The sequence below is a fragment of the Castor canadensis genome, chromosome 14 (genome assembly GCF_047511655.1).
Source record: "Castor canadensis chromosome 14, mCasCan1.hap1v2, whole genome shotgun sequence".
Taxonomy (NCBI): Eukaryota; Metazoa; Chordata; class Mammalia; order Rodentia; family Castoridae; genus Castor; species Castor canadensis.
Window position 1 is genome coordinate 91440175 of NC_133399.1, and position 21254 is coordinate 91461428.

Here is a 21254-nt window from a genome sequence, read left to right on the forward strand (position 1 = left end):
ATTGATCAACAAGGTTATATACTGGCAGAGTAAATGTGGCATGAGGATGAAGGGTAAAGATATTGGGGATTGTGATTTATATGATTGGGTCTGAACTGAAACTTAAAGAAAGCATGTAGGTCAGGGGTGGGGAGGAAGACAGAAGGACTTAAGAAAAACAGAAGGGCTAGGAAGCCCAGTGAGGGGAATAAGAAATTTGGAAGAATGGTTGGTTCCAGCTGAAGTTGGTTATTTAGAGCTTCAGAGTTCAGAATTTGAAGACTGAGTTTGACCATAGGATAGAGTATGAAATGGAGGGTAGAAGAACAGGTGAAGGTTAGATTTTTGGACATAGAGGTGCTTAACCACCTATAATACCCCCCCATACATCCTGATGTTCCCAAGCTTCTAGGAGGCAGATAAAGATGGAAACCAGGGAATTCACTAAGTGACTAGAAGTTAATAGATAACATTAACAGAGAATCTGTGGAGCTCCTAGGAGCATGGGCAATTTATATTCTGAGGAGTTATGAGAATGTTAGGTTGACTCTGGAGGAGTCCTTCCAAACGCTGTCAGAGCCCAAGTTGAGACCAATGGAATAGACTGGAAGTCATATTTAGTTTACTAAAAAGAAAGAGGTTGAGGAACACTTCTTGTGAACACTCAGGTCATCCACAAAGAAGACAGGTGATAAGATACAAGGTTGACATTATAATGATAAATAAAAGTAGCCCAAATCAATTCTTGAACTCTTATGAAGTAAGGTGGCATCAATTTAATATAAGAAATATTAAGAGTTCCTAGTAAGAACTGTCTTTTAATACCAAAAATAACAGTTATGTTGTTATGATTTCTGTGATATAATTTAACATTAAATACCTTCTGATGAGTATGTATTCGTTTAAGAAGTATGTAAGCTTATATTTTAGCTGGATTGTAGCATTTTACAAATAATTTATAAATATCATTGTAAAAATAAAAATGCTCACATTTATGTGTATATGGTTTTTCTTTCTTTCTTTCTTTCTTTTTTAACAGATTCTTAATCAAGTACCAACTCCATGGATCGAGGACAGGTTTGTCCCATGGCCTGCTCTGAACAGTGTGTTGTCTGATAGAAGATTTCCATTGGCAAACCATCTGTTGCCTTACAGAGCAAGCAAAGAAGATGGATCTATTGAAGAGCCATCCGACTGTGTGCTTTCTACCTTCTGTGCCCTTTTTTATCCTACTATCCACTCTAGCAACTGCGAAGAGTGTGACTAACAGCACTTTAAATGGCACCGACATGGTCTTGGGCTCTGTGCCTGTAATCATTGCCAGAACTGACCATATCATAGTCAAGGAAGGGAACAGTGCCTTGATTAATTGTAGTGTTTTTGGCATCCCTGACCCACAGTTTAAGTGGTATAATTCCATTGGCAAGCTGCTGAAGGAAGAAGAGGATGAGAAAGAAAGAGAAGGAGGTAGGCTTCAAAGTTGTGTTCTAGATACCATCAATTATAAGCATGGAATTGAGAGGCAACACTGTTATTGTTAGTTGTTCTTGTTCAAGTCATTTAAAGATTTTGCCCTGTTTTTTAAAGGCAGGAAAAAATATAAATCCTTAAAGATTCAAAACAGTAATTAACTTTTTCATTCATTGACTCAGAAGACAAAGGGCAAACACTGAAGACTTAAAAAGCTTCTTAGAATTTTATAATGTAATGCATTCCAAACATTATAGACACCTGTAAGGTGGATTTCCCCAGGCATTTGTTCCATTTATAAGGGAATTTTGTTTTCTGTCATGGAAATGGCTCAAATAAACAATGTAGCAATTTTTTTATCATTAAATATCAGTTTAATTTATGGACTGTGGATTTAAAGACCACACTTCTTAAAAGAAGTCTCTGCAAATTCAGTTCCACCTGCTGAAATCATTCTGGGCTCCAAGAGACCTGGCTGAAGTTTCCACACTGAGGCCAAGAGGGAGGGAGGCTGTAGTAGTAAGAATTGGCACTAGGCAGTATAAGAATGGTTTTTTGTTTGTTTGATTGGTTGGTTTGGTTTGGGTTTTGTTTTGTTTTGTTTTGTTTTGTTTTGTTTTTAATGAATGAGTTTCTGACCAAAAAGTATGAATCCCCTTCATTAGCTCCGAGCTTACTTTTGGAAAGACTTCAGCCAGAAAGAGGATTAAGATATGAGGAATCAATACACCTCTTGTTTTAGAAGTGAGAAATAATTGTCTGAAAGTGCAATCATGGTCTGATTGACCTGAAGGAGTTAATCTATTTTCCTCAGCATTTTACTGTGAGGACTTTGGGGGTGGGGGAGTAAAAAGACCATTGTTCTGAAATGGCAGCTTATTCATTTCTTTCATTGTGTTGCCCTCCCCATTCCTGAACCCTTTAAGCAATGAACAATTCCCAGAAGACTTTCTACTCCTGGAAAACCTACATTTTTAATCTCTTTCCTGGTTTCATCTTAATTGCTATGAAAAAAAGGTTGACGCTAATGCCTTCTGTCTCCTCAGGAGTTTCTCTAAATTACATACTTCTGGTTCCCAGTGGTGAAGGATGCTAGGAGTCTAGCTGCCTGGAATATGGGCTCTTGTTGTCACCCTGTCACTGACTTTGCTTTTGTTTAGCCATCCAAGGTTGTACAGTTTACAGTATAGTAAAGCTTTTTCCCTTAAGTCAAAATATTATATATTATGAACAATTATATGTATGTTTGACCTAGAAAAGTAGTAATCTTTCCCCACCAAGTAAAATTGTGGGACCAGGAAAATTTTTAATTAGAAGGGACTTTACAAATATTGCAGCCCAAATCCAAGGTCCTGCCATTATTTAAGTAGCTATGATTACTTAAACCACACTGGTTTCCATTCCTACAGCCCCTTCCTCCATGACCACAAGTCAAAACAATGTGACATCACACTTGTAAAGGGAGGGCAGTAGCCATGGTAACATATACACTCAGTCCCCTGTACCTTCTCAGGCCTTTCTGCAGGACTGGGCCACTGCTAGAGATATCAGAATGACTGAATTGAAGGGAACAAGGATTCCAGGCCTGATTCTGCCTTTCACATGGACCCTGAAGCAAAGGTTATCCCTGAGTATAAGGATTTGGGTGTGGAGTACTGAATTGCTGAGTCCTAGAAAGGATGAGAACCATGGGAAGAACATGAGGCTGGGACCCAAATTTCAGTCACAGCATTTTAAGGATTGGCCAAAAGTTGTGTCTTACTGCTTTAGAGAAATATGCAGTGTCTTAATTGAAAAAGTCCTTGTAACTGTGGACATAATCTTGGCAAGCAGATACTGTGCCTTGCCTTCTTCCTGTGTCTACTGAGGGAGTTGAACTAGGTGGCAGTCACATCTGGCTCGATTTTCTTCTGTTTGTGGGTGCTCACATGGGCCATAGTAGTAGCTTGTCAATAAACTCCAAGCTTAGTGGTGTCTATTCAAAAGCCTTTGGCAGAGAGAACTGCTCCATTAGAATTCAGCACTCTTGTCTTGTTTGTAGCCAGAATTTTGCTGACAAATCACTTCACTGTTTTAAATCTCATAAAGAAGATGTATTTTCAATTTTTAAAAAGAGCTCATGATACCAGTACTTGATGTTCCAGCTCAGCTTTCGTAATTATAATGCATAGGAGTAGTAATTTCAGAGCATAAGAGGTATGGGGTAATGCACAAAGCATTATACCTAACAACCAAGAAGTGCATAGGAAATAGCAAAACTGAGAGATTTCTCATCATAAAATATTAGGACCATGGTACTGGAATGGCCTATTAGAGAACACATAGTCTTTACCTTTTCATTTCCAGTGGAAGAAATGCCCGTTTTATAACAGTCAGAGATTTCAATTTTCAACCTAGAATTTTAAATGGAGAAGTGTTACATTTATAACTTCACAAAGAGGTGGTCAAATATAGGATGAAAAGTAATGTTAATATCCTAGAATCTTACCTACACAATATTTAAACCAAACTAACACAATTCAGATAATCTTCATTAATAACCTTAACTGCCATTTACTAAGTTTCAAGTTATGTGTGTAATTTCTAACCCTTATGATGAGCATGACAGTGAGGTGTTATTAACCCTCACATGTACAGACGAGAAACCAGGTGAAGGGAGGGACATTACACAACCAGAGTGTGGCCATCTTGTGTTGATTCTCCCTCTATGCCCAACCAGCAGCTGCATACTCTTAAGGTCTCAGTTGGTGAGAAGTCTTGTGAACATCTACCAGCCTGAGTGAATATGGGAAGAATTCCATTAAAGCTGGACAGAGTTAGGATCTGTGCTCTAGGCTGTGTGTGTACATGGCATGCGTGCACATGAATGTATTCAAAAATCAAGCAAGTTGCTCACAGAGCACACTACCATTCTCATTCCAATTAGCTTGGAGAGAAACAATTTCGTTTGTTGTTTGAGGAGAAAACAGGATAACTATTACTTATGTCGGTCATGCAGGTCTTGGAAAGAATGGACTGCTTGCTGTTACTGTTAGTAGAAGCAGCTGGGTTCCCTGGTCCTTGTCACTTCAATTGCATGGGATCCGGAGAGGCTAATGTGTAATCTGTATCTGGAAGAAGAGGGTTCTTTTTGTTATGTTTGGGGTTTTTTTGGTTTTTTGGTAGTACACCAAAGAGCCTGTTTAGGGTGATCCACCAGCCATCTTCCAGAAATAAGCCAGAATTCAAACAACATGAACAACCACAAATGGCCATAAAATGTACTGGTTTTGTTTTCCTTTTGCTAAAGATGAGTAGAAATGTCTAGTTATTAAGAAGTATTATGGAAAAGTTCCAATTATGTCAGGCACTAATTATCCAATATATTTTTCCAGGCTTCTTAGTGGGACTTTTAAGCCATTTTAATTCATATTAGCATCTTTCCCAGATGGTAAGTAACAAGGGCTTCAAGAAAGTCAGCTGAAATAAGCCCTTGTAAACACCTCTGGCTTGTTAGAGACTGCTTGAAATTCTTCCTTTAAGTGAGGTTTTTGACTTCTCTCTGGATTTGTGTTCCATACTCTTGTAGTATCCTGTCACCAAAAATTAGGAATTGTCTTTAATAAATGTGCACACATGTAAACTGAGCTGAATTGCACAAAGTTCACAGTGCTCAGCACTGCTCTCCTAGCATTGTAGAATTCATTGTTGAAAGTTTGTTTTGTTTTTAGTTTTGGGGTTTTTTTTTGTAGTATAGAAATTTGCACTCAGGGCCTCACACTTGCTAAGCAGGCCCCTCCACTTGAGCCACTCCACCAGCCCAATATTGAAAGGTTTGTCTTTAGACTGAAGATGTGGTTCAAGCAATAGAATGCCTGCTTTGCAAGTGCAAGGACCTGATTTAAATCCCACTCCCAAAATATAAATAAATAAATAAGGTTTGCCTTAAGTTTTCATTGTTCTATTGTTTTGCAGAGTTTTTAATAGATTGTGAAATGCCTACTAGTTCTGCCAGCCAAGCTTTACAACTGTAGTTTATATCATTTCTCTAAACACATGCATGCACGCACACACTCATTATATATGTGTACTTAGTGTGTGGTTCTCACAGCATGAAATGCAAATTATCCTTTACCTCTAAGATCAGTGTGAAATAATAGGTTAAACTATGAAAATACTATGCTGAATTCCTCATTCAGTGCATTAAGTATCTGAGGTGAAAAAACTCATCAAAGGCATTAAAAATTTTATGTAATTATGTAATTCAGAAGGACATAGTTTTTCTTTGAGCAAGTTCCTTGACTTTTCTCCTCTTTTACTTCCAAGTGACGTTATGGATCTTGACTAAAGTCTGTTAAATGCTTAGCACAGAACCTAGAACACACAAGCACTCAGTAGGTGACAGCTGCTGCTGTTATTGTTAATATTGTACTGTGACTTCACGATAACAGATCCAAGTGCTAAATCTCTGTGTCTTGATATAATAGTGTGTTTAGTAATGGAAAGAAACAGTTTTCTGGGTAATTTCTTATTCTCTATCTCAGTTCCCTAACCTTTAAAAAAAATATCCTTTCAAGGACTGGAGGCATGGCTCAAGTACAAGGTCCTGAGTTCAAATCCCAGTACCACCACTTTCAATAGTGCAAAAAAGTCAGTTCCCTTAAATGTTATTCAAAATAATGTTGTGACTGCTCGGGTAGAATATCACTTGTATCTGCAAAAGGCCCCTGGAATGCAGAGTATGTGGAAATTACAGAGTATATTATACACAAGGTAAACTTCACATTTGCCTGTCCCTTCCCCCCATCCACAAGAGTTCACATTGCCAAGTCTGGAGACATTTTCAGTTGTTGTAACGGGGGACACAAAGCAGTTATGCTTCTGGCATCTAGTGGGTAGGATCCAGAAATGCTGCTGAACAGCCTCCAATACTAGGACAGAACCCTACACCACAAAGAATCATCCAGCTCAAAATGCAAGCAGCACCAAATTGAGAAAACTCTGTCTAACCCAAAGGGCACCCCTGTCTAAAGAAACCTTCCAGAGTAGACCTGTGAGTACCATAGATATTCTCCCATGAAAGGGTTCAATTTCAATGTGGGTTGTAACACATATGTGCATGGAAGCAACACTAGGAATCTCCCTGTATAGCTGTCTTTATCCCAAACTAGCAAAAACACTATGTTCTCTCTTCAACAAAATTGGAGAACAAGAGGGTAGAACAGATTCTGCCCAGAAGTGAGGGGGGGGGAGGGCCCAAACAATGTGAGTAAATCTAAAAACAATAAAATTTTTCTTAAAAAATGGTTCAGTTTAGGATACCTTCGTCCATTTTCAAAGCTGGACCATATCATCTCTCTGTTTCTTTAGGGAGCTGTGCTTCATTTGGAATGTGCACACAGAGAGCTTCTGTTCTAGCAGTGAAGAGACCCTTCTGGATCCATCTCAGATAAGGATGACAACTGAGAAAGTTATTTATATGAAGTGTGCTCTTGTTTGGGAAGAGCAATTGTAGCTACTCTACTTTTTTTTTTTTTTAATGACACTGGGGTTTGAACTCAGGGCCTCACCCTTGCTAAGCAGGCACTTTACCACTTGTAGCAACTCTCACAGGCTATTGCTGGTCCACATGGAATTACATGCTTGGCACTTTTTTTTTTTAACTAAGATAACCAGATCAAATTAACGAGGGGATCAGATGTTTCCTTTTCCATGATGTGAAAAGGCAGTCAGTTCTTTTCAGAGATCAATACCTTTAAGCAGAACAAAACTGCAGATTCCAAACAGCAAAATCCTTCCACCCCCGCCTTCCTGGCCAAAAGCTGAGCTGAGCCTGTGTTAATACCAGGCCACCCTTGCGTCACTTGATGCAGGAAATAGCTCCAAAAGGCTGCCCTGGTACTCTGAAGAAGTCTCTTTCGAGGATGGGAGCAATGCATAAGAGCCCTGTGTAGCTTGTGAGGTTTGTAACCTGACTGTGCAGTGGCTTCGAGGTGCTGCCGTCTGCTGCAGAAGCCTTGTAACAGGTGCAGCCAGGCACTGCTAAATTTTTTTCAATTGTATTTTGTGAAGACATAGATCCTTTCTCTTCAGGTGTCTGTATTTCCCCATTTATAGGCACAAATACATGTATGCATTCTGTGCTTATTTGAAGAGTGTCAATTCAGTGTGGTAGTCATTCAAGGGACTGTTCTATTTATGTTTCCATAAACATGAGTTGGAACTCTCACCACCTGAATATTTTTATTTAAGTTGGTTTCAAGAAAATAACATACTTGTTTTGGCAGATTGAACTCTCCTCCTTGGAAAGCTGGGTTGTGTGAAGCTTAAGACTCCAAGTATCTAAAGGAGATTGTGAACAGAGTTTTAATCTGTTTACACCACTCACTGGGGATGTAGACAAACCATGCATCAGTTGATTTACACATATGCATTCATGGAATGATGTCTCTGAGGGTAAAAAAAATCTTTTCCTTCAAGTAAGTAATTGTGGGAAGTTCTAAGAGCTTAGCTTTGGGATATAGTGTTGATTTTTAATGCTCAGTGATCCTTAGGAAAAGCTGGGGAGATTTAGGATTTCAGTAAACATGGTGTTTGGAGAAAAGCAGTAATGACAGAGTTCTTGTAGGTTGTGTTCACACTTTCCCTATGGTTCTTTGATTCCTGAATGTGTTGATGCTGCTCAGTTCCATGCAGCAATAATTTGATCAGAAGTTGTTGGTGTGAAGGGTATGGTGCCATATGTTGGTTTCATGTTGATCACAGTCATCCCTATACCAGAGAATTTCTTGCTGTTAACAGGCTTAACTGTAGCCTTATGCTGTTGACATCATTGCTGGAATGCCCACCTGGCACTGTCCTGTTGGCATGACAATAAGCCATAATGCACACAGGCCGCCACGCTAAGCACAGTGGTCCCAGGTCAGTCATCTTCCCGGTATGAGACCAAGTTTCTGCCTCTCCCAGAGACAGCTGGCAGGGGAGAAATTTTGCTTTGATTTTGCTGCATTCATTGATATTCTCCCAGCTGATGTAGGCTTGCCTGATTTGATGAATTTCAGAAAGTCTAAGAGTAGATCATTGGTTTCCTCCATTTTAAATTTTGATTGATGCTTCCAAGTCTACTTTCCCAAGGTTTGGCCAACCTAACCTAACCCCTCTCTGCAATGCATGAGCATGGCCTTTCCCTACATTCTTAGCAATATAGTTCGTAATCAGTGCCCTCCACTTTCTTTTGGCAATTTGAAAAGTAAATGTTTGGTTTTAAAACTTTACTTTGATCCCTTTAAATTTAATTATAGTTGACTTAATCAATAATGAATTTGTAAGGTTTGACACCATTTGCATTCCTTGATTTTGTGAATTACCTGTTCATATCCTTTCCCCATTTTTTTTTTCTTTTGGGTTTTTGTCTTGACTTGCTTAATTCACAGGAGTTTGATATTTTATAGTCAGTGATTAAGCAGTTAACTGTTAAATATTCTACAATTTCTCCCAGTCTTTGATTTGTTTTTGACTTTTCTGTAATATATTTTTATAGTGAAAATATTTTAATTTGGGGAGAGAGAGAACATGATCCATCAGCATTGTCCTTTATAGCTTCTGAGATTCTTAAAATGCTTTAAAAGGCCTTCCTGTCCTAGGATTATAAAAATACTTTATGTCCTCTTAATTTTATAATTCATATTTTCTATTTATATCTTCAGAGTACTTGGCATTTATTTGTAAACATTACATAAAATAGGGATTTCCTTTCCTTTTTTTCAAGTGATTAGTCACTTATCCTAACAGTTTTTCCCTACTGATGTGAAATGCTATCATCCTCATTTTTAAAATTTCTATAGTTAGCTTTAGCTTCTTCTAGACTTTCAGGTTTTCTCTTCTGACTTAATCAGAGATCAGAGAATGCTTTCTTAGGGCATGAGGTGAGATGCAAGGGTGGGGTCTAAACTGACTGAGAATGTTGTAAGGCAGGGCATTCAGGGAACGGGAAGAAGAAGAGCATTCCAGATAGATGAGAGGTAGGAAGAGGTCCTAAGGCCCCTCTAAGACCTGAAATAAGGCAAGTGTATCTGGGAAAAGTCAGGAAAAATAAGATGCAAAAAGCAAGGGAGGCTCCTGTTTTCCCTCAGAGTAAACATTAAGCCTTTGCATGCTGTTAGTCCTCTTGTAGTCTAGCCCTGCATTCCTCACAAGCCTTGTCTCCGTCCAAGTCCTGCTTGGTTTTATACATGGTTTGTCAGTTCTGGCAGCTCAAACTGTGTTCCCTCTTTTGCTCATGAGCTCCCTGCCTCTACTATCCCCCTCTGACTCCCAAGAGACCCTTCCCTATACTTCCATTCCTCTTCCCACCTGCACTGTCCCCTACATGGCCAGCCCCGTCCATGAATCCCTGTCCCCTCCCTCACCCCTCCCACTGTGCCACTGCACTTGGCACTGGGAACTAGAGCTGTCTGTTGGAGTCTGCTTTCCTGTGGGGACTGGATGGTTTTTGCAGTCAGGAATTGTGTCTTACTCATCTTTGTATTCTTACCATCTAGCGCGGAGCCTGGAACACAATTTGTTCAGTGATGTCCATTGACTGAATGAGTGAACAAGATAAAAAAGATCGCTGCCCTTCTAAAAATGTCAGCTCTGTTGTGCAGCAGCAGACACACTCTGCAGAACAGCTCAGACACAACAACATCTGTTAGCCTGTCTCTTTGAAAAGGGGAGATTGCCACCATACACTGGCAGTCACATGTGGGAGTTGTTCACGTATGACTCATGCTTGGAGTTTCTGGGGAGAAGACTGTGACAGATTCCTGAGCCACCTCCAGTCTTACAGAAATGCATGTGTTAGTATTTTAGCCTAATGCCTCCAATGTGTGTCACCTTACAAGTCAGCCAAGGAAGAAGGGAGATGGAAGTAGGGAAGGGAGGGGCCTACAATCTGAGCAATGCACTAGAAGTGAAGAAGGAAGAGTGAAGAGTGCTAGGGAAATTGCTTTGCATCAGGTTTTTTGTATCATATTCAGTAGGTAATGCTTCAGAAGGTAATAGGTAAATATCTGCCTCTTTTATTGCCTCCAAAATCATTTCGTGTAGAACTGACTTGGCATCAACCACTGACACTTCAGGTTTTTATTTGCACTAAAGTAATACAACTTCTAAAAATTCAGTGCCTACCTCTGACTTCCCACTCAGCTACAGTTTAAACCACCCAGGAACCGCAATATGTATACTAAAGATTTCTGGCGACAGTCTCTGTGGGTATTTTTATGTCTTTCGGTTTTTGGCAGCCAATGACAGACCCTTTCAGAGCGAGTCTCAGGCCAGGTACTTATAGACTGAGGTGAATGGAACTGTGCAGCACAAAGGATGTGCTCAAGATGGACCCAGCTGGGCAGGAACTGCGTGGAGATTCTTCCTGAGCCCAGCCCAAGCTGATGGGGAAAGACCCCAAAACAGAATTTGTGCCATTTTCCTAGTTTTCGGAGGTCTGTGTGGTAGTAAAATATGCAGAAATCTACTTGTCATGATCGAAGGGAAAACTGAAGTTGAGAGGAGGTATTATTTGCCTTAGTTCCCAGAAATGACTGCATGTGTCCAACTTGAGAGAGGGTGGACATGCATAATCTTTAAGTTCAGAAGATCAGCACCCTAGTCCTTCCGACAGTTCCGGGAAGTGTGTGCGTATATTGGTTCCCAAAGACTTGGAGTTGCTTGGTGGGCTTAGAATATTTATCCAGGTCACTGTATCACATGTGAGCAGAATTCTAAGTGGCATTAATATTACCTTAATCCATAAAATAAATATGATGTTTGTTTCAAGAGGATTTGGTACAGGACTGAGACGTTTTGATATCCTCTTCCTAGATGGGAGGTGGAAGTTGCAGGCAGACACTGTGATTCTCATTTAACTATGGTGCTGGTAATAATCCAGCTGTTTGAGGATCATAACAGGCTTAAACAGTTAAGTCAAAACACTCACTTCACAGATAGATGGCTGGGCTTCAGACTCGAAGAACAGATGAAATTAAGGGATAGAGAAAGTATCTAAGAGATGTTAGCCTACAACTTATCTGAATTTAACTGCTTCATTCCAGGTTAGATAAATAGAGGTCAGTAGGCAATTAAAAGCATGTTTGAAAATAAGTAGAGAGGTCAAGTTTAGAAACATTTAAAAATATTCAGTAGAGGAAAGCATGTATACCTTCTTAACTAGTATGTATTTTTTGCATTTTATTCTTAATAATTAGATACAGTTACCACTAAAATTGTCACTCAGGTGTAAGGAGAAAGCTGTTATATTTCCATCAGATGCCCCCTCAGTTTACTATCACTTCTGCTTTTCTTCTTCAGTGGTCAAGTGCATAGTGTTCTGTCCTTGCATTTACAGATAATTTCTCCATTTAAGGGGTGGGGTTGGGGAGGAGGTACTCAAATTGATCTTAATCATTCCCCAAACAAATAACTTCACCTTCTCACCCTCCTCCATCCTGTTTTCTCCTGTGTTTTCCAACAAAAGAAAGAAAGGAAATGTGAGAAACTTGTGCAAGTCTGGTTGTTAAGTCTCTGAACTCCAATACCTGCTAGATAGAGTAAGTTTCCATCAACTTGGGCATATATATCTAGATCTAGATCTATCTATCTATCTGTATGTATGTGTGTGTATATATATATATATATATATATATATATATTTACCTGCTGTAGACTATTTCATGAAATGTGCACATCATAAGAAAATTAATTGATAAAGCAGTTTCCCTGACCTCAGGCCATTGTATGTTCACATAAATCTGCTGAAGGATTAAAATTCATCACAGGAAATAGAAGCAGTAGGAGGCTTTTCCATGCCCACCTGAATGGAGCCAGTTTTGTCTGTTCAAACTCACTTATAAGACACTGAAAAATCACTAGACTTTCCAAATCAGCATTTCTACTCTTGAGGGGAATACACTAGCTGAGTTGTTAGAAAAAAGGTTACTCAGGGACATAAGAACCACTCTTCACAGATGTTCTTTCAGAAGCAAAGTAGTGTGAAAGCATCAACTGGGAGGCCTCCCACCAAATCCACCACAGCCAGCAAGTGGGAGGAGCTGTAGCCCAGGAAGGCACTGCATTGCTCCATCTAGCCTCTTTAAAAATGTTCTTTGGCACAGAGGACAATGGAGTGAAGCAGGACCTCTGTCTCTTCATTCTGGAGTCCATCGGGACCTGGTTACTTGTGTGCTCTTGAGATTTCTTTTTAATGCCAATTTGGTGAAACATCAAGCTTTTAATTAGAAGTAAAAGTCACCACCATCAGGGGAAGAAACAAGTTAAAATGCATTGCAGTAATAGCTATTTAAAAGAAAACTCTGTGTTAAGTCGTCCCAGCTCTCAGAAGTCCCTCTGGTTGGCTCAGGGAATGAAGGAGCTTTTATGGAAGAATACCTGCCTGCTTCTCTCCTTAGAACTCCCAAGAGGTCCAGCCTGGAGCCTCCTTGCTCTTTGAGGGATAATCTAGGGAGGTAGTTAAGTTTTCATTTCTGACTCAAACCCTACACCCTGAAACCAAACCTAGTACTGGGCTTCACAGGAATCTCCTGAGCTGCAGATAGACAGGCTAAGAGTTAATCTTGAGCCTCACTGGACTCAGAGCCTCATTCCTAGGACAATGGAAGATACCTCACAGGAAGTAGCCAAAGAAGAATCATATTTATAAAAGCACATTCTCCTAGGTGTCAGGCTTCCTTTCATCTTGATGGGCCTAATTTATTTGCAGGGGTAAAACAAATTGATATTCTTATCCAGCCTCTGAGCCTTCACATTGTCAGCTTGTAATTTTAGGTGGCATAGACAATTCATTGTAGATTCTCAAAATTAATGACATAAACTATGTTTAATTAACTGAAGTCACAGAAGGATAGTATGAGTCTCAACTATGAGAAGTGCAGGTAAACTGTTAAAATTTCGTTGATTTGCTCCAAATTTTATGTTCAACCTAAAATGTTAACCAGGTGTGGTATACACCCCAGCCCCTGGGAGACTGAGGCGGGACACTCGTGAGTTTGAGACAGCCTGGGCTTCATAGCAAGGCCCTGTTTGGAAAAACTAAATAAATACTGCTTTCTATTCTGAGAGTCATTAAACTCCCCAGTGAACATGTGTTCAGTAGACTCATGCTCATAGACAGGCTACAAAATCAGATGCCTGTTCCTAAAAGCTCCCAAGTTCTACGGTTAAGGCATTCTTTCATAAAAACAGTGTTTCCACATTATTTCTCTCATTTTCAACTGACATGTGGAGTCAGTTGCACAATAGAATTTGATGGTTAAGAATCTAGACTGTGGCTAGGGGTGCAGTTTAATGGTAGAGCACTTGCCTAGCATGTGTGAAGCCCTGGGTTTGAGCCCTGTCACCACACACTAAATAAATAAATAAATAATACACAGAAAAAAGAACATAGCTTCATGAGTATAAGTTCATCTTCTAGTTTTACTACTTACAAACAGGTGGCCTTGAGAAAATTGTTCAACTGTGCCTCAGTTTCTTCATCTTGTAAAATGAGGCCAGGATCAGTACTACCTCACAGTGTTACAGAGATTAAATGAATTAAAATACATGTCACAGGCACAAGGGAAGGGCATTAGGGAAATGTCCATTGCTATTGTTACTAGTCAGAGATGTTTTTAGAAATGTGTATGTTTGTAGTCCTGGGGACAGTATTTCCTTGGTTGAATTCTCTGCTCTCCCTTCCAACAGGAAAATGGCAAATGATTGATGGTGGCCTCCTGAACATCACCAAGGTATCTTTCTCAGACCGAGGTAAATACACATGTGTGGCTTCTAACATGTACGGCAGTGTGAACAACACAGTGACCCTAAGAGTCATCTTCACCTCTGGAGACATGGGCGTTTACTACATGGTTGTCTGCCTCGTGGCCTTCACCATTGTCATGGTTCTCAACATCGCCCGGCTGTGCATGATGAACAGCCACCTGAAGAAGACCGAAAAAGCCATCAACGAGTTCTTTAGGACAGAAGGCGCAGAGAAGCTGCAAAAGGCATTCGAGATTGCCAAGCGGATCCCCATCATCACCTCAGCCAAAACTCTAGAGCTTGCCAAAGTGACCCAGTTCAAAACCATGGAATTTGCCCGTTACATCGAAGAGCTCGCCAGGAGCGTCCCTCTGCCTCCTCTCATCATGAATTGCAGGACTATTATGGAGGAGATCATGGAAGTGGTTGGGATGGAGGAGCAGGGGCAGAATTTTGTGAGGCATACCCCAGAAGGCCAGGAGGCCACAGACAGGGATGAGGTGTACACCATCCCCAACTCTCTGACGCGAAGTGACTCTCCCACTGCCGACTCGGATGGCTCCTCGCTGCATGAACAGCCTCAGCAGATTGCCATCAAGGTGTCTGTTCACCCCCAGTCCCAAAAAGATCATGGGGATGACCAAGATGGTGTACAATTTGAGGTCAAAGATGAAGAGGAGACAGAACCATCGGGTGAACATTCACCGGAGACCGGAGAGCCTTCGACAGATGTGACATCTACCGAGCTAACATCTGAAGAGCCGACACCTGTGGAGGCATCAGATCGAGGACTGCCACCAGCTCACCTGGAAACGACAGAGCCAGCAGTGACACATGACAAAAACACCTGCATTATCTATGAAAGCCATGTCTAATATCAACTCCGAAAAGCTATGCATATCAAGAAAAATCAGGGGCTGCTCCTTGTAACACAGATGTAGTACGCACTTGCCGCTAAGCCTTACCAGGAGACTCTCATCCCTTAGGTACAACTGATACCATTTTAAAAGGGGAAACATCTACATGCAGTTTTTGGGACTGGAATCTCCCCAGTAGAAAAGGATGCGAGAAACATGAGGGTGCAGAACTGATAATATCAGACAGAAGATATCTGTCCATGTGATTTGAATTTTAGAGGCCGTTCTCTGCCAAATCCCTTAATTGGCAATGCCCTTTTGGCAAAGAGTACACTGCTGTAAGGTATCTGAGTTCAAGAGCCCTGTCCAATGCACACTGCATTGCTTTTCCTTTTAAGAATTATAGGTCTGCTACAATAGCAAATGCACGTACATGGGTTTGTTGCACTTTCTTCTCAGTTTTAATTACTTTCACTGTTCCTTTATAGTGGAATAATTGTTATTAATACTAATTGCTTTTTCTGAATTAGTCCTCTTTGCTACTTTTGTCCTTATTTTTCCCTAGAACATTTACCTCAGAGGCTTTGGTATCAGTCACTAGTTCCAAGGCTGATATCTACAAGTCATTTGTAATGTTCCAAAGTAGTTTTCTTGGCTCATTGTTTTTGTTTTGTTTCACTTTCATTCCCCAGGTCTGTTTTCATACATTGCTTTAAAAAAGTTTCTAATGAAGCTGCTGTTGCAAAACTGAGAAAAACTTTACCACAAAATAGCACTTTAATAGTCAAATAAAAATGTGTTTACTTGTCCAATTCTAAGAGCCTTTTGGTAAACTCAGCCGAGGTGTGGAGAACAATTGTTAATGGTTCAATATTTCCACACTACTGAAAACTACTGTTTACATTTAAGTAACATCCTCCAAACAAACTGATTCTTTACCTGGAAATTTCATTGCTTCTAAAGACAAAGACATCTAATGACTTCCTGCAGGTTTTAGAATGTCAGCTTCCCAGGAATGTTTGCAGGGACTACATGATGTCCGTAACTAAATCACTTGACTTAGGGCAGCAAGTATAAGGATTTGGAAGTGCATAACCAGGTCCACCTTTGTAAACTGCATAACTTGCTTCTTGGTCCTTTAAATGGTAATGGCGTAGAGAACCATGCCAAAGCTTTATGCCAAAATTATTGTATTATTAGTCAGCTCCACACACACAAAAAAGACAGTATATACCAGGCAGCATAATGTTATAGAAAGAAGACAAAACTTGTCACCAGAGAGTTAATACTTACCTGACTGTGCCAATAACCAGCTGTCTGGCTTTCGGCAAGTCTGAGCCTCCGTTTCTCTTTCTATAACAGGGGGCAGACTGTTTGGGCTCTAAGCACCATTTAAAATGTCTCACTCTCTCAGAAACCAAGCCAATATTAACATTTCTGCTTATCACAGTTACTTTAAAGACTTTTGCTTTTATCTCTAGGTTCCCAAAATATTTTTATGCTGTGTTAATTACTCAAAGACCGTGAGTTTTGAAAAAAAAAAAAGCATAGCAATTTAAATAAATTGTGAAATTCTCCCCCTCCACCAAAATCATGACCACCTCAACAATTTAGATTTAATCGTAGTAAGAACAAGTGGTGGTGTTTCATTTTCACTTGCAAACAAGGAAGACCATAACCTTCAGGTAGTTGCAAGGGTCATGGCCACATCAAGTGTGATAAGTGTCATGGGGTTATGTTGTCAGAGGTTACATGGGTCATGTTGATAATGAGAGATCAGACAAATATATTGGTTGAGTCTTCACTCAAAGTGATCTTGAACAACTCCCTTCTTGGAGTTTAATCTTTTTCATCTGTAAAATACTCAATGATCGATAAAATCCCTTCAGATTCTAACATTTATAGTTTTTTGGGAAGTTTGAAACCCTGGAAGCCCCCATTGTATAACACAAGCATACATGAGACTATATGCTTCTGTGATCCAAACTTTACAACAAATGTACCTGACTCTATAATTAATAGGCTTGGGTTTAGAAGTGGCCTTTGTAGGTTTATTTATAGGTAATTGACATGAAAGACAATTTTAGAAGACAATGGATTTGACCAGATACCCCTTAAAAGAATTAACCATTGACATCTAGTTAGAAGTGTCTGGAGTGGGGGAGGTCACCTAAAGAAATTAGTAGTGAGCAGTCAATAAAAACCATGACTCCTGTTTGGACTCTCTGCATGAGTGTTTTATGTAGCTAGGTTGCAGATTTTTTAACTCCAGCTCTTAGAATATAAAACTTTTCCAGTTGTCATGTAGGTTACCAATTCTTACCTTTGATTTATACAACTAAAACAACAACAGGGACTTAAATGAGCATTTTATGGTATTTTGTGAATTTTTCCCCCTTCTATTCAGTTCTCATTCCACCCAAACCCATGTGCAGATTTCCACATGGAAACTACAGGGGAAGGGGTCCATTCTGTGCAGGTACTGATTAGGGATAATAAGCTAAAATTGGACAGATTTTTTATGAATCAAGAGCTGAAATACATGACCAAAGAATATTTCTGGATTGGTTTTGCTTCTTTCAGCTCCAGTGGGACACATATTGCATAGATTTTCAAGACTTTCTCCCTCTTTAAGGCCTCAAAATGCTCTCAATATAACAATAGCCAACCTACAGGGAACTTGGCTTACAATGGGAATTTCCCCTCCCAGAAATTCTGCACTCTTCCTATCCATACTACAGCATCTTTAAGAAACAAGAGAGGCCCTCTTGCTAGAAGGTGAAGTGCAGAAGACATCATAAATTTTATCTGATTTTTTCAAAAATAAAGCAAAAACTGTTCAGCTTCTTAGAAATTTATAGGAGTGCAGGTAAGCATGTGTGTACACACATCTACATTGGACTCATGAGGGCAGTTTTAACAGTTTAACACTAAATACTAAGCCATGTCCTTTGGGGTGAGGTAATCATTCTTAAAATCAAACAATTTCTGGGAACTGGAGACATAGCTCAAGTGGTAGAGTGCTTGCCTAGCCAGCACAAGGCCCTGAGTTCAAACACCAGAAGCGCTAAGAACGAAACAAAAAAATCTCTTGTTTCTGAGTCATCCTGGTCATATCTAGCATTTTTTCCTTGAAATTCTGAAATTGATTCCCGTGTGTATGCGTATTTAATTCTCTTAGGTGATCTATAAACTTGGATGGTATTTATTCTAAGTGGGAAAAAATTTTTTATGGAAAATCTATGTAATTTATAATGGTTTTGTTTTATATACTATATTTTCATATTTGTAGGGAACATCTGCTATTCTCATCTTTTTGTACATCATACTTGGCAAAAGTAATACTAATACTTGACTAAAATCTCTAGGAACCAAATGTGATATATGTGGTACATGCCTTGTATAAATCACTCTAGAAATATCTGAATGTTCTCACTTATTCCATGCACTACTGTGTCATGTCATTACATCGAATGTCTTGGATGTTTTGAGCATTCCTTTTTCACACTAATGCTCCCAGGCCTGACATCCCACACAATGGATTCTGGAATTCCTTCCTTTTATCTTTTTTTTTTTTTTTGTCATTTGTTTCATCTTTAATTGCACAAGTCTATGTTATTAAAACTTCCTTTTGAGGGGCAAATGTAAGATAACAAGAAAGGAACTTGATGAGAAGACTGAGTTTTAACTATAGCTATATGAATTGTTTTAATAGACTGATAGCATGTTTTAAATCTAATACTTGGGTTGTTTTCCACAGTAATCTGCTCAGCTCTGTAGCACATGAAGAAAATGTAAGGCACAAAGAATATTTGCATATTTTGAACAGGTACACTCCACATGTAAATGTAAGAACACAAATTGGCTTGACTATGGGAACACCAACCAGTCCAGCACTGGAAGAAATATTTTAGAAAAAAAAAAAATCAGTCACCTTTTGTTGTGTGATTTGAAATATGAAGTTGCATCAGTGCTAGAATTCTTAAATGATAATCCCTATGCTTCTGTAAACTGGGGATTTCCTTTCAGTATTTTCATTCAGTAGGAAATGGAGCATTAACTTTTATTTCAAATAATCTATTTTTTCAGCACAGTTCAAGTAATATCCACTACCTATCTTCACATATCCTTTTTGCAGTCCCTTACATACTTCCTGTTTCTAGTCTTGCTTTTTAAGCTAACTTATTGGTACTCTTTGAATATCGACCAAATCTCATTGTATATTCATACACATATTTTGAGTGCCTGTTATCTTCAAGATATTGGTCAGTTTTACATTCACCTAGGCATTGAAAAACCCTTCAAGTAAATAACAAAGTTCATTTTATGGCTTCTTCAGTGAGTAACAGATTTGGATTAAACAAATCATTTGTGGGGAAAATAAACAGAACAAAATAGCTTATATTTTCCAAAGGACTGAGCATTTAATTGTTATATAAGAAAATATGTGAAGATGAGGACGATCTTTAAATGAGGTTTTTCAGAGGTGGAATTTATAAAGAGGCTAAAGCTAAGAATACTGCAATCAAAATTAAAGCTAGAGAATGTAAAAATAGAATGAGAAGTTCTAAGAATATTCTGGCATAAATGATTTTTGTTTAACTAGTAATAAAAGCCTCCAAATGTATCTTTCAGACACCACAGAACCATGAACAGTAAGTTAGAGTCAAAGAAGATATTTGCACCTACCTTTGGTTTACTATAGTAGTTCTAAATGTCCTTTGTTAAATTGGAAATTTTAAATGAAAATGTACTTGAGCAGAAATGTTTATCTGGTGATTTTGCAAACTATAAAATGTTCACTTCTTAATGTTCATAATTTAAAGATGTAAACAGATGACTCATTATAAGTTGATATTACTGTAACAAAAAAACAAAAACCACATGATCCATCCTGTATTTTGATTGTTGCTTTAATAAAGGATTTGTGCAGGTGTGTCATGCCTCCCCCTCCCCCAAGGGCACGTAACTATGGCCTGATTTACTCTTGGCAGTGATAGGAAATCTGTAGTCAGTTCTTGTCCCTATTGTTTGCATCAAGAACATTTCCTGAGAAAAGAGAAAAAGGAATTTGTTTTTATGTAAAACTGTATCCCAGTTCAGAAACCTTAACACTATCCTTTATCAAGAAATTTTAGCATGTAACATCAAACTTTCTGTAAAAAAATCCAAAAAAGATCAGGAAACTCACATACCTGGAACACAGGGAGAAGATGTCAATAGCAAAACTGTCACAAAACTAGACAACACCAAATCCAAGGCCATGCTAAATTGGTTCTTTGACAATTGGTTACCTGCCAAAGCTCAATTCCACTTAGATGAGATGAGTTGTGGGGTGTATAAAAAAAGGAGACTAACAGCCAGGCACCAGTGACTCACGTCTGTAATCCTAGCTACTCAGGAGGTAGAGATCAGGAGTATCACAGTTTGAAGACAGCCCAGGCAAATAGTTTGCAAGACCCTATCTCAAAAAATCCTATCACAAAAAACTGGGCTGCTGGAGTGGCTCAAGGTGAGGGCCCTGAGTTCAAGCCCCAGTACCGCAAAAAAGAAGAATGGATTAAGAAAATCTATTTATACACAATGGAATTTTATTCAGCCACAAGGAAGAATGAAATTTTGTCATTCACAAGTAAATGGAACTGGAGAACATCATCTTAAGCGAAGTTAGCCAGGCTCAGAAGGCCAACAATCACATGTTCTCCCTCATATGTGGATTATAGAACTAAAACAAATGCAGTGATATTATTAGACATGGCTCACACACTAAGTGGAGAATACACACAGGAGGAACAGGGAAAGGGAAGAAAACCTAAAACATGAATGTGGCTGATGTGCGCACTGTAGGCAAAAAAAAAAAAAAAACGGGAAAGAAGCAAACAAAAAAGAAAGTATTTTATAGTACAGTAGAACACACACAAACCAAGTTACCCAGTAGACTTGCATATAGCATCCACAGACATCTTTTACTTGAGCATCAGAAAGGCTTGAGAGAGTTATGCTGGTGTTAATGGGCAAATTAACAGTAATTGCATCACAAAAGAGTGACTCAAGGAAGCATGTCTTTGTAGGGTTGGAATGTAAGTATGAGGTGATCTCCTGTACAGTCTTTCCTTCATTGTTCCTAATAAGTAGTAGCTCCACTGAGTTTGAAAATTATAAATGGGGAGCCCTTTACCA

The 21254-nt window shown here is 39.1% G+C and overlaps 1 protein-coding gene across 2 annotated transcripts in view; it reads left to right on the top strand.

Annotated features, from left to right (window-relative positions):
• Positions 1-20010, top strand: part of Mfap3l (microfibril associated protein 3 like) — a 42458-nt gene extending 22448 nt beyond the window's left edge. The window contains exons 2-3 of one of the 2 annotated variants that reach the window (XM_020153523.2): positions 1019-1446; positions 14161-20010. In XM_020153523.2, coding sequence (XP_020009112.1) covers positions 1149-1446; positions 14161-15092 — 1230 coding nt within the window. In that variant the 5' untranslated portion in view covers positions 1019-1148 and the 3' untranslated portion in view covers positions 15093-20010. Of the gene's footprint in view, positions 1-1018; positions 1447-9198; positions 10266-14160 lie in introns of those variants that run through there. The other variant, XM_074054983.1, reaches the window with a different exon arrangement.
• The last annotated feature ends 1244 nt before the right edge of the window (positions 20011-21254 follow it).